The 13,483-nt window shown below is 57.0% G+C and overlaps 1 protein-coding gene across 1 annotated transcript; it reads right to left on the bottom strand.

Moving 5' to 3' along the window:
* Positions 1-4,025: 4,025 nt before the first annotated feature.
* Positions 4,026-11,837, bottom strand: NHLH1 (nescient helix-loop-helix 1). The gene is made up of 2 exons (XM_069794343.1): positions 11,556-11,837; positions 4,026-8,196 (listed from the first exon to the last, which is right to left on the bottom strand). Exon 2 carries the CDS (start codon positions 7,779-7,781, stop codon positions 7,377-7,379), a length of 405 nt encoding a protein of 134 aa, XP_069650444.1. The 5' UTR covers positions 7,782-8,196; positions 11,556-11,837; the 3' UTR covers positions 4,026-7,376.
* Between the last annotated feature and the right edge of the window lie 1,646 nt (positions 11,838-13,483).

Here is a 13,483-nt window from a genome sequence, read left to right as displayed (position 1 = left end):
AAAACTGAGTCTGTCACCCAGGTCTGGCTCTGTCCCCCAGTGTGTCTGGGTGGACAGCCCACCCATGACCCTCGTGGTGAAGGTGTCTGGGCTTGGCCCAGGAACAGGTCACAGCATGTAGGAGCCCCTGACCCTCTGCTGCACTGGGCTGGGTGGGAGCACCTGGAAGACACCCCCCCCACACCCCATCTCCCAGCTCCCTAGGGACAAGGGATGCACTGGGAGCAAAGAGGGATGGGGACACACACACACAGGGGACAGCAGCTCAGCACACACCTGCAGACCACTCATTTGCAGAGAGGGAGCTGGGGGGGCTGGAAAGGACAAACTGTGCCCCATGCAAGCCCCCGCACTAGGTGTGGGGGTCCCTCATGGGGGGGGGGGTGTCTTAGGGCCCAGTGCTCCGGGGCAGCACCATCCCCTCACCCAGCAGGACCCACGGGAAGGAGCCTGGCAGCATGGGTGCTGGGGGGGCGGCAGCACCCCCACCTGCTCCAGAGGGAAGGACCCCCAATCACCCGTATGCCCCCACGGGCCAGGGACTCCCACGCAGAGCACCCCGCAAAGCCAGCCTCTCCATTGGGCGAAGGGGAGACCGGGAAGCGTGGGACGCCCGACACCCTCCACGCGTGGAGAAGTCCACAGCGGGGGCACACCACCTGCCCGGAACAGCCTAGCCGGACCGCCCGACGCTTTATATCAATGAGCGAGGGTGGGAACGGACCAGGCCCGCCCCCCCCGCGCTGCCCAATGGCGTGAGGCGCCCTCCTCCCGGCGCACGCCATTGGTCGGATTTAAATGGCTTGTTTTCCCTTAATGGAGAGGAGGGTTTGGGAGGGGCGATGCGGTGTCCCTGGCCAGGCCAGGCTGGAGGGATCGTGCCCTGTCTGAGCCCTGACACAGCTCAGCCTATGTGTTTTAGGTCCCTTTGGGTCACCTCCCTGCCACCGTGGTGCCCCATAAAGCCGAGGCACCAGGTAGGGGGTGTCCGGCAACATCCTCTCCACAGCATCCAGAAATGCACGGTCCAGGCTGAGCTCGGTGAGAGCCGCTGGGTGAGGAAGAAGGGAGGGAAAGGGCAGCCAGAGCTGTAAGCTGGAACACAGAGCTTGGGGCACCTCGGGAGGGACCCCCACACACAGTCTGGCCAGCTTCTCCCTCCTTTTTTTATCAAGTGTCATAGCTCTCGTGGAGGAGCCCATCTAGGAGCCATCGTTGTGGTTCCTGCTCTGGGGTGCTCCACGCAGCTCAGCTCAGCCAGTGACCTTTGTCCAACTGTGTATTTTCCTACCTCTCAGCTGGGCTCCATGCTGCAGGTGTCACTGGGAAGCCCAGCTCCAGCCTATTCCCTGGGGTGGCTTGAGCAGCCTCGGGGCTGCTCCAGCTCTCTCTCTGTCTCCACCTACGAAATGGCAAGGAGACACAATGCTGCATCCTGCGCTGGCCACGGAGACTTGAGGGAGGTGGATCCCAGCCTGTGCTGGTCCCCTGGGTCCTGGCACAGAGCTGGGGGGGGTCAGTGCCCCCCCTTTTTACATGGCTCAATGGGCTGTGTGAGTCACTGAAGCAGCCTTGAGGTATAACCTTGGGAGTGCAGGAGCTGTGGCCAAGTTTGGGACCTTGTGACCCAGCAGGCCTTGGGGATCGCTGCCGGGTACGGGCCCCCTCTGCTCTCCCCCCTGCAGCCAGCTGCCCCAGGCCGTCCTCTCACTCCTGCTCCGGCTCTGGGAGTGATTAATGGTCCCTCAGAGCTCATTCCTGGCCAGCTGGGTTTGCTGGAGCCTCCCTGCCATCTGGGAAAGGGCCGCATTGTTCCACCTTGTGATTTACAGGGATGGTCCCCTCCCTCTGCACCCTGCTCTCAGGACAGAAGAGCCTGCCCGGCTCTGCAAGGTGCCCAGCCCTGTCCCATGTGGAGCACTTGGTATCAGCAGTGCACAGGGTGCTGGGTGCTTCCCATCCATCTCCTGGGGATGAAGGACTCCCAGAACCAGCTCTGTCTTGTCTTGTTCTTGGAATTACCTTCTACAGAGCAGGGAAGACCCAGGGCCCTTGCAAAGTCCTCATACACCTCCCTGAGCAGAGGGGGGAGCAGTTATGCCCCCTCACACCCGCCAGACCCCTCGCCCAGAGCTGACCCATCACCCTACACACTAACAACCGGACCCCAGACAGGTCCAACACCCATCGGTCCCAAGGTGTCACAGCTGGGCTTCCCGCTCTGCAGGGAGGGGGGCAGAGACTCTGGGCAGATAACTCTGGAGATTAGGAGTCCTAGAAAGCAGGGTGGCTAGCCTCTACCTGCCCTGGGCAGGGTCAGCCGCATCTAACCCATCCCCACAGATGTTTGTCTGACCGGTCTGCAAGCCCTGGGGCTATGCAGGCTGCCAGTGATCTCACCAGACCATCCTTGGCCCACTGGCCCTCGTCTCTCAGTGCTGTGGACCCTGCTTGGGGTGGACGATGACTCATGGGTCCCAAACTGTCCCTGCTGCATGCTCTTGCCACGCTGCTGTCCAGACAGGCTCTTTATCTCTGCCATGCGATTGCTGGCACGAGGCATCTGATGGCTCATTAGCTCCTGCTCCGTGTCTCGAAGGAAGGGATCAGATCTCACCGGCTTTACCTAGTGAGCAAGTCGGCCTGTTTGGGCCAGGGCCTGCCTCTCCCAGTTGCCTGTCTCTGATCAGCATCACAGCCTCAGGGGACCCTTGTGCTCTAAATCAAGCACGAAAGAGCATTTAAAATGATGGGTCATGGAAGATGCTTTTGGGAACGTCCCACATATGTGCATGGGTGCCGTTTGCCTTTGTTCCTTGTGTCGGTCCCAGCTCCAGCCCTGCCTGAGAGCTTCAGTGGGGTTTGGGTCACTTTGCAGGGGACAGGGATGCTCTAGGGATGGGGTCCCCAGCCTGGGGGGTGACAGGGGTCTGGCATGAGCATGCAGGGCCCCGTCCCGGGGACCCAGCAGATGGCACTGCCGCCTCGTGTAGGCGAGCTGGGGACACAGCTGCTGCCCACGGTGACATCCCCTGGGGACCAGGGCACACGCAGGCAACCTGGCCCTGGGGCAGCAGGCTGAAACAAGGGGTGTCCTTCCCCTTTCCCAACCCGGGGCATCACATCCTGCCCCGGCTACTCCTTTTTGGGGGGAGGAAGGGACGTGGAAGGGGCCTAGCAGTCATCTCCACCTTGTTGTCCCCGGGGCAGGGACACAGAAATGCCACCGGGCAGAAGCAGCTGAGCAGTTTCATGCATGTCTCTCTATCTGCACCATCAGGACTATTTTCCATGGGTATTTTTCAAATGAAAAGCTATTGTGAAACACTTTTCGTGAACAGACCTACCTGTGCACTGGTACCGGTGTCCTCCAGCGGCCAGGGGAGGGATGGGGAGATGGAGCTGTGTATAGGGAAGGAGAGAGAGAGAGAAGGAAATAGCTGTGGGAATAGGGAAAGAGTTGTGAAGTGTCTAGGAAAATGCTCAGGGAGGTAGAGGAGAAGCCGAGCTGCCTGTTACCCTGCCTGCCCACAAGCACAAAGAACAGGCAAGGGACCCAATCTGTCGGAGATGACAGCAAGGCCAGAACCAGCATCTAAATTAGCATGAAGTGTTTCCATTGTGTGAGGCACAATGAGGACCATATGTCAGGGCTGGGGTTGGCAGCCGGGAACAACGGCCCCGCAGAGGTTTGGGAGCCGCCGCTGTGGAGCTCGTGCTGCCCTAACCCGATTACCACCTCCTGGAGAGCGGGTGGCCAGGGGTGGGATGGAGATGGCCGCCCCACACAAACCTCCGTGCTGGAGGCTGGTGCCAGAGGGACTGGGAGAAGAGCTGGGTCTGGATGCAGGCGGTGGAGACATGGTGCATCCCAAGGGGTGAACACCGGAGAGAAATCCCTGAGCTGGGACAAAAAGGGACCCTGGGAGGGCTGAGGTCTCCCAAGGTCCCCTCCTGTGCCCCACCAGCCACTATTGCCCCTGCAGCCTGGTGCAAAGTTTCCCCGCTTCCTTCCCCTGCTCCCTCCCCCATGTTTATTATTTCCCCTTTGACGCATCTCTGCTGAGCCGAGCTGCAGCCGAGGCCAATTGATTATATGAAGAAATTTGGAGCAAGTCGGCGAACAGCTGCAACCTGCCCCTAGGGACGCGCGGGATCGGCGCAGACAAAAGAGACGAGCCGCAAACTTGCTTCCCCACGTAGCTCAGGGTGGGCCGAGGAAGCGGGGAGAGTGCTAGGGGCTCACAGGGGAGAGGGCTGGGGGACATGGAGAAGGGAATCCCGGGGGCTCTGCCAGGCAGAGGTTCATGGTCAAGTGATGGGTGACTTTGGAGCCAGGGCTGCGCTGATTTCCCAGGGGTACACAGGAGAGAGAAGGTGGTTTACTGGGTGTGTTTGGAGATGCTGATGTCTGAACCAGATGTCCTCATCCCTCTGCTGTCACCAGAGGGACTGGGCCATTTGGGGTCTGCTTGTCCCAGCAAGCCCAAGCTGGGCTCAAACAGCGACTGCAGACCTGGGGAAAGCCAAAGACACAGTGTGCACCCTGGTTCTGAGCAAGCCCAAGCCCGGCTGGTGCTGGTAGGATTCTTCGAGTGCCAAGAGGACATGTCCTGGTCCCTTGGCCGGAGCGGTGGGTGATGGCCTCCCTCCCCCTGCCTCCTTTCACAGGCACGGACTCAGCCATCAACTACTGCATGGGGAATCCACCACCACTGCCAAACAGCGCAAGGAAGAGATGGTTAAAAACAAGATTAAAAAAAAAAAAAAAAGAAAAAGGGAAGCCGGGCACTCCAAGTTCAAGATCTCTCTTTTGCTGGCAGTTTAATTCATTTCCCCCTCCCCAACTTCCTTGTGAACTCATAAATAATAAATCCTTGCACAGTCTGAACAGCCAAGACAAACACACGCTGGGGCACACTGTGTACAAGGGTGGGTTGGTTGGTTTTCTGCTGCGGTTATTATTTTTTGTTTGTTTGTTTTCTAGTTTTCCTTTCCCAAAAGTGCACAACACAGCAAATAAATAATAACATTTATCAATAAATTAATTCAATAAATATCCTTGTGGCACAGAGACATGGCTGGTGAGTGGAGGGGAAAGGTGGGCTGCCCTGCTCTGTTTTGCTCTGCCACTGCTCTGCTGAGCAGTGACGGGGGAGCCGGCTGCGGGGTCCACTGCTCTGGCCCTTGGGGATCCCACATTCACTGGCGAGTCCTTGCGAGACAGAGGTAGCGATCATTCTCCCTGCTTTTAGGGGGGGGGGGGAATGAGGTATGGAGCGAGGCATCGCCAGGAGCTGGCAGCAGACACAGGGGTGGGATGGAGCCAGGAGGTTTGCAAGGTCCAGGAAGCCCACCTGGGGCTCCCAGGGCTCGGACACCTGGCATGGGCAGTGGCCAACACCTCAGGAGGGCAAAAAGCAGAGGGTGGGACCCCACAGGGCAGTGCTGCTGGGACCCTCTGCTCCAGCTCTGGGGGTTTGCTGGTGTTTGCAGGACATCGCACTGACCTTCTCACCACGACTGTTTCATCTCTGGCACACCAAGCCCATCTCCCCCAGCACCTACCCTGTGGGCCGGACCACTGCCCATCTCCCCTTAATGAGGAGCAGCCCCAACCCCTTCCCCGTGGGCCAGGCTGTGGCTCTGTTCCCGGCCTGGAGCGTTGGCTCTAAGCACAGCCAGTGGTCCCCTGCCCAGGCTCCGCCTGTGCTCTTGCCACTGCCAGTGCAAAATTAACTCTTAAAACAAACACACACCCATAGAACAAGGCAAAACATTCACTCTTGCAATGAGCTTTACCCAGCCTCAGCGCGCCCTTGCTGGAGAAAAGGCTGCTCGGCTCTGCTTTCTCTTCCCACTCCCCTCCCTCTCCCAAAGTGCTGATCCACGTTGGGGGGGCCGGGGAGAGCCCCAGCTGCTGGAAACTGGGCAAAGGGGCTGTGCCTGCCTCCTCCCCTTTCCAACCCCACTGCCCTGCAAGCTGCAGGTAAAGTGCAGTTTACCCCAGCAGAGTGCGTGCTGTGAAAGGTCATGCTGCACCAGTGCCGTACTGGTGTAAACTGGGGGGCCTCTGGCACCCTGGGGGTAAGCCTCTTTGCACTTGAGCCCCAGCAGCACCAGTTGCACTGCAGAGGAGGGGGAGCTGAGCGCCGGTGTCCACTTGTTCTGGGGCATGTGCCACGCTTGTGACCCACTCAGGCCTTTTTCACCAGGAGCACTGAAGGGGAGACAGAGGAATAGTGGGGAGGAGGGATGAAGTGCTGCATGGGGACATCTGGTGCCCCGGGGTTGTTGTGTCTGTCGGTGCAATGGGCCAGGCCAGGGGAGCTTCACACTCGTCGTGCACTAGTGCAAAGGAGGGTTGGGCAGCAAAGCCTGGGATGCACAGGTCTGGGGAGCAGAGTGCTGAGCTTCAGGGAGACCAGATGTGTGATGGAGGGGCTTGGAGAGACCCCGGGTGCTGCTCCAGCCTGGCCAGCTCTGCTCCGGGCACCTTGCGGGCAGCACAGTGAGTGAGCACACTTCTCTGCTCCGTCTCGAGGGGAACCAGCTGCTATCATCTGTGGAAAGCGTGGCCAGGTCCTGCCAGGTCTGCACCACACTTTGTTCTTCTTTTTAGGGTGTGAAAAGCCTGGGCAAACACAGAAGAGCTGCTCTGTGCCCAAGGATGCTCCTGGGCTGTGCTCCCTCTGCGGAGAAGATAGTCCTGACGTGGGCCTTTAAGTGACCAGCACAATGCCAGGGGCAGAACAGCAGCAAACAGACAAAATGCCCAGACTGGCCATGCTGGTGGGGCGGCCGGTGGCAGAAGGCAGAGGCAGACAGATGGACAAGAGTCCAGCGCTGCTTGGTGCTGCAGTGTTTCACAGGTCCATTTTTTTGTGGCTTGTATAAAAGAGGTGACACACACAGACTTGGGCTCAGTGGCTCCTGCTATGGGTCAGCGAGGGGGTGCGGCAGACAGACTGATGGATGCAGGCTCAGGATCCCTTAGGCAGCATCAGTGGGATGCGCAGCAGAAGGACAGACAGAAGTTGGGAGTGTACATGGCCAGCACAGGCTTCAGGCAGCAGATCCAGCAGGACAGACGGATGGCTGATGGACCAAACATCCAGCCTGTCTCAGGCAGGATGGAAAGACAGACAGATGTGGGCTTGGTGATGGGGAAATACAGAACATAGTTCAGATAGGGGGTAGAGCAGACAGCTGGGGACTTGGTCCATTTGAACAGATGGATGAACACAGGCACAGCATTTTGGATGCCCAACATGTGGTTCAGGTCGTAGATGGACAGACGGACTTGAGCTTTTGGCTCAGATGCCCAGCACATGGTTCAGGTAGGAGATGTGGCAGACAGATGCAGGTTGGGCAGCTCAGACATCCAGCACATGGTTCAGGTACGAGATGTAGCAGATGGCCAGGCGGAGAATCTCAATCTTGGAGAGCTTCTTGTCTGGTGGCAGGGTGGGCAGCAGCTTCCGCAGCTCAGCAAAGGCCATGTTGAAGGCTTCAACGCGGATGCGCTCCCGTGTGGCGTGGGCTGTCCGGTATTTGGCCGTGGCACGCCGCCGGCGCCTACGCTCTTCCCGACTCAGGTGCTGCAGGTCTTTCTTCACAGCCTCACCCGGCTCAGCTATCCGGGACTGAGCACACAAGCCAACGCCACTGGCGTCCTCCACGCTGCCTGCGCGGCCGCCACCACAGTCACTGAAGACAGATTCGGACTCGGAGTGTGTTGGGGGCAGGTCGATCTCTGTGTGGTCTGAATTGAGCATCATCTTCGCAGAAGAGGGGTGGACAGACAGATGGATGCTTCAAAGATATGATATGTCAGGAGGACACACTGACCCAGGCAGTACGTCAAAGCAAAACTGCTCTACTTTAAAGGGAGGGTGTCTGGCTCACAGCAAGCCCCTGTTTATTCTCCTCCTCTTCCTCCTCATCACACACAGTCTCTGCAAGGGAATTTCAAAATTTTCCCTTTTCTCTGGAGAACTAGTTGGGCGGGCAACAACTTTCACAATAAATAATGTAAGAAAGATGGCAGGACGCATATAAATAAAATAAATAAATAAATAAATAAATATCCTCTGCGTGCACGTGTGCACAGAGACTGTGGGCTCTTCTGTGCAGCTGTGGCAGGACCCAGTTTCAGAGCTGTCAGGTGTCAAAGCCGAACTCCTCCTGCATGCTCTAGAAAACAGAAGCACAGGGGCTCTCAGTATTGCCCAGCTCCTGGCAGACACAAGAGACATAGCTAGAGAGCACGGCTGTTTCCTCCACCTGCCCTGCAGCGTTGGCCCCAGCCAGAGCAGGGCACAGCCTGTCCTTGATGGGATGGGCTGGGGCTCTGGATCCCCAGTCATGGACAGCGGAGAGGGAGCCTTTGGGGTGGCTCCTGGAGAAGGTGTAAGCCATTTCTCCGGGCTCTCCAGAGGGATGACAGGTGGTGGATGAGCGAAGGGGAAAAACAGACTGCAGGGGCGAGAGAAAGGGGGGCTTATTGTATACTAAATGAGCCCGTATGTCATGGATCCTGGCACCCCCAACATATGGAACCCAACACAGCTGCTTTGCTTGATGTGTCCAAATAGATGCTGGCTCCTCGCTCCCTCTGGGATGCTGTGCCACCGACCAGGAAAGCTGCCTCTCCTCTCCCTTCTCCTCCCCCCCACTGCCTTCCCTGCAAGGCTCCGGCATGGGTGCCCCAGGCCTGCACAGATGCCTCCGGCACCCCAGGAGCAGGTCTGGGAAAGGCAGGTCTTGCCGAAGGCGTATCTTCCCCCCCGGGCAGGGGAAGGGCTGGGGTGGAGCAGGGGAAGGGAAACAAACTTCGGATGGGGAAACGCTGCTGCTGGAAGAGTCAGCAGCCTGGCTGGGAAGCCAGCCAGGCAGAGATGTACAACATATTACCTCTCTCAGGCCTGACAAGCTTGTAATGAGCCATATGACTGAGAAACGGAAACTAAACGAATATGGACAGGCAATGACTGGGAAGAAATAGTCCACATCCCGTTTTAAAAGACTGGCAGGGGGCAGAGCCCTTGATGTGTGTTTGCAGAAACACTGCCCAAGACAGACAAGGAACCCCTTAAGCATGTATAGCAATGTCTGCACAGTTCCTCTGACCCCCCCCCCCAACATACGTGGCTGCTTCTCTGCATGCTTACACACACATGTACACACACAGATACACATATACACACAGATATATTTCCCAGCACATATGTGCAAATGTTCCCAGTCAAAAACTCCTCTGTGAGAATGCCACATCCATTTATGCACAATAACTTACACTCACACTCATAAATCTACCCCAAGTTAGGCATCTCTGTGTACACACACACTCACCCTTGCACTGTGATATTCAGATTTCACAAAAAAAAAAAATTAACCTGGACTTTTTTTGCTATAACACAAAACCTTTCAGCTATGCATGAGAGTACAAGTAAACCATTCAAATCCTAAACAAAAAGTTACTCCTGTGAAGCCCTTAGTCTGGAGATGATGGAAGGGCTGATGGAAACGTGGCTTTCAGGATCTGTGGAAATGCCCTCTCAAGGCTTTGAGCTTGCAATAAGCTGCACTGTCCTTAAGAGTACGGCTGAGTTTGGTTTTGTGTTTAACTTGCTCTCCCTGTGATCAGCTTCAGAGACAAACCATCCAGGGACCAAGAACCACGACCAACGCAAGAGAGTGTATCTCAAGTTCCTGAATTAGCCACATCTGCTGTAGCTGTCCTCTATAGCCTTGACTCCTGCACCTTGTTTAACCTTCTCCGTTCCCCTCCTGCTCTAATTTCTTTTTTCCTTCTGCTCTTGTCCCCTTCCTGCACACCCAGGACCTCCTTTCTGGTGCTTGGCGATGGAGGGAGCAGTCCTGCCCTGCCGGCTGCTCTGCCCTCGGGAGCAGCATGTCTGTGGGCAAACGCTACCCAAAGCAAATCTGTGCATGGCTGGTGAGCCGGGGCAGCCCTTCATGGCCAGCTCGAGGCTTGTTGCCACAGCCTTGATGTTCCCCTGCATGCTGGTAGTGCCACCCTGCTCCCATTCACAATAGCCGTCCCTGGAGCGTTGCTCCCAGCCACAGCAGCTCCCTGCAGCAGGGCAGGACTGCTGCTCCAGCCATGAGTGCAAGCTCCGAAGACACTGCAGCCGGGCCAGGAGAAAGAGGGAAGGTTGACTCTGGGGTTGGACATGTGCCACAGCAGCTCTGCACTTTCAGCATCTTGGCTGTGGTGAGGAGTGGGTGCATGGACATCCAGGATCATGCTCAGGTGTGCAGCTCCGCACCTGTGTGCGCAGCTTCTCTTTAAATACTCTCCCCCCCGCTCTTAGGGATGGGGAACTGCATTTAATCTCTTGCACAGCTTCATCGCTCTTCTGTCTCCCTCTTATCCAGGTGCTGCTGCTCTGAAAACAACGGGCCTGTTCTCCTCTTGCTCTGCAAACTCAGGTGCTGCCTCATCTGACTGGGGCTGTGCTGGAGGTGCAGTCCATGTGCGGGTGAGCCACCCTGGCAAGAAACTGCGGAGCAGCTCCGCTGCCTCCTGGCCCCATTGCTTCAGCACAGGGCAGGGAAGGAGACAAACAATTGCCTTCTGTCCCCTCCTGGGACACCAGCACTGAGGCACAAGCATGTTACTTCATCCTGCAGTAGGGGAAGCTGCAAAAACTCCTTCTCCTTGGGCAGATGGGGATGGCAACCTGGCTCAGGAACAGCCTGGGAACCACTCACCAGTCTGCTGTGGTCTGCAGAGCGCACAGGCTGTGGGACACATTGCTGTCCCTGTCTTAGCATCCTTGCGAGTGAATTTAAGGTGCATCAAACATGGCAGGCAGGAGTCCTGCACGGGGGTCTCTATTCTCAGTTGCAGAAGGATGTCGGCAGGAGATGCCTGACCATTTGCATGAAGACAAGTTTCAGTACTGGACCCAGATAAACTCCTTATCCCACTCCTCCTTTGCTGGGTTAGTCCAGTCCTCAAAAAGCTTTTCCTTTGCATGGGTGACTTGTGCTCTGAGAGGCTCTTTTTCACTCTTTCATCTGAAGATGAACTGTAAACTGCCATCTTCCAAAATTCATCTACTGCAAGAACCTCTGTTACACCTACACTTGCTCCAGTCCTACCTTCAGCAAAACCCCAGTAATGCTTAAACCCCCAATGGGAAGCAATGCTTCCCATCTCCTCACTTACCCTTCAGACCAGTGGTCTAACCATTTTTGAAGACTCCCTGGCCATGCAAAGTGTGTCTAGGACCCACTTTCAGGCCATCTGAATGGAGATTCCTTTTCTTTTTCCTGATCAGATATCCCCCATGCCACCGCCGAGCCCAAAGTGAAGGAAGTGCACGCAGGTTTGTGCGTTAAACCTTGCACCGAGGTCAAGCCCCCTGCCCGGGAGAGTCTGCGGCTTTGTGCAGAGGGCTATCTTCCCACACAGACCACTTGCCATCCCTCTCCCCACCTGCCACACTTCCATTTCAGCAGCATCAAACCTCACAGCAACATCCAGGAGCACTGCTCACCCATCCCCAGGACAGCCACCTTACCCCCAAGCCGATGACCATTCCCGGGCTCCAGCTTTTCTCTTCCAGCAGAATGAAGCTCAAGTAATCCAGGGAGGGAGGAACCGCTTGGCTCATCCATCCATTGAGGAGGCAGAAAGTTTCCCTAGGTGTGCACGGTGTCCTGCTCTGCGGGATAGACCTGGGGGGTCAGGGGGAACCCCGGCAGCCTTGGGGCCCAGGCATGCTACTCCTTGGGCAGGAGTGCGAGCAGGCCACCACACATTGAGATGGACACCCCAAGGAGGCATGTGCCCCATACGCTATATATACACCCCAGCCTCGCACGCCGGGTCCGACCCCGGCCGCCTCATTGGCCGCTCCGGTGCTCCCCCCCTCATAAATATTAAAGTCAAGAGAGGGGATGCCATTGGCTGTGCGGGAGGTTGGAGCCCCCGGGAGAGGAGGGAGGTGGAGGTTGGATGTGGTCCTGGAGGGTGGATGGAGGTGGTGGGCTGGGAGGGAGGGAGGGAGGGAGGAGGGTGGGGGTGCTCCGGGAGAAGGCGACATCTGTTCTCCATGCATATTTCATAAAGGAGAAATAGAGAGATGGGAGCGAACGTGGAAAGGGGAGAGGGAGAGACAGGCAGGCAGGCAAGTCCCTGCGCTGGGGGGGGGGACGAAGAGCAGTGTCTGCAGAAGAAGTGGGACCAACAGCACAGCCTTCCCAGTGGCTCCCACTGGTGTGCAGCCCCCGCAGCCATGGCATGGGTGTGTGTGTGAGCTGGCCTGTGTGTCTGTGCTGTGCTGGCATAGATGCGTGTCCGTGTGCACGCAGCTGCATGATGCACGGGTCTGCAGGCGTGTGTGTGGGGCGGGTGAGCACTGGTGGGTGCCCGGACCATGGACAGCCTCTCCCAGACAGGTTCTACCAGCAGCAACAACTATCCCACAGGTCCTGCTTGTGAGCTGCTGTAAAATTCACCTGTAGTAAAGTTTGGTGAGGAAAAAGAAAGTGAAAGAAAGACGTACCAAGAATACACAGGTATTGCTTTGAAACATGGATCCTCTATTTAATCATGAAACAACGATCTCTTTTGTGGGTTAGACTTGGTTTCTGCCTCTTACCCTTCTCCAATTTCAAATTATCTTGTTAAACTCTGTCCTGAGAAAATCAGCTCTAGTTTGTCCTCATTATCAGTAAACTCCCCGCTCTGAAATCCCCGCGTCCCCCACCCCACGCATACATATCTGTGTGTGTCCTCCCAGACCTTCTTGCAGCTTGCTTGCTGGAGTCTCCCACGTTCATCTTCTCCTTCCACCGAGTGCTGGAGGTTATAGCCCCCCCCCACCTCCCTCCCAGGCCCTGGGGGCTGGTTCCCCCTCCCCTGCATGGCAGGTGAAGCCCAGGTGATGGGCATTTGCACCTGGGTGGACTCCAGCCCGTGGCACGGATCAGCAGATGGTCTCAGAGTTTGCAGGGCGAGTGGCGGATGAGGCAGAGGGATCAGGTGGCAGTGAGAAGCCTGCCTCACCATTGCTATGGCACCGATTATAAAACAATATTCGCCTAATGAGCTCGTGGCAATAGCCACATCCGCCCTGAGACTAACATGCGCATGATGCACAGCATGCCTGGATAATACACTGGATGCAATGCACGTCATGCATCTATCACATGCACGTCCTGCGCACACTTCTCACGCACAAATTACTCCTCTCTCACATGCAGACACACAAGCAGCACATACACGTCCACACAGGCATGCACACCCTTCCCCAACCCCTTTCAGCCCCATTGTGTGCCCCATATCCCCCTGCCCATGCACACGCGTCCCCCTCCTCCCTCGCTGCAGTGCTCCGCCTGGGCCCCCCATCTCCCCCGAGAAGCCTGATGGGCTGTTTGTATTTATTTCTCGCTCTGTGCTCCCTGCCCCTCCTCTGTTCCCGTCTTGCCTGCCCACCCCCAGGGC

The sequence above is a fragment of the Haliaeetus albicilla genome, chromosome 10 (genome assembly GCF_947461875.1).
Source record: "Haliaeetus albicilla chromosome 10, bHalAlb1.1, whole genome shotgun sequence".
NCBI lineage: Eukaryota > Metazoa > Chordata > Aves > Accipitriformes > Accipitridae > Haliaeetus > Haliaeetus albicilla.
Note: the sequence above shows the minus strand (reverse complement) of the source record. Positions and strands in the feature narration are given on the sequence as shown.

What these genes read in the sequence shown, in the direction of transcription:
- NHLH1 (XM_069794343.1), bottom strand. Translation starts at nt 7,781, where the DNA reads ATGATGCTCAATTCAGACCACACAGAGATCGACCTGCCCCCAACACAC.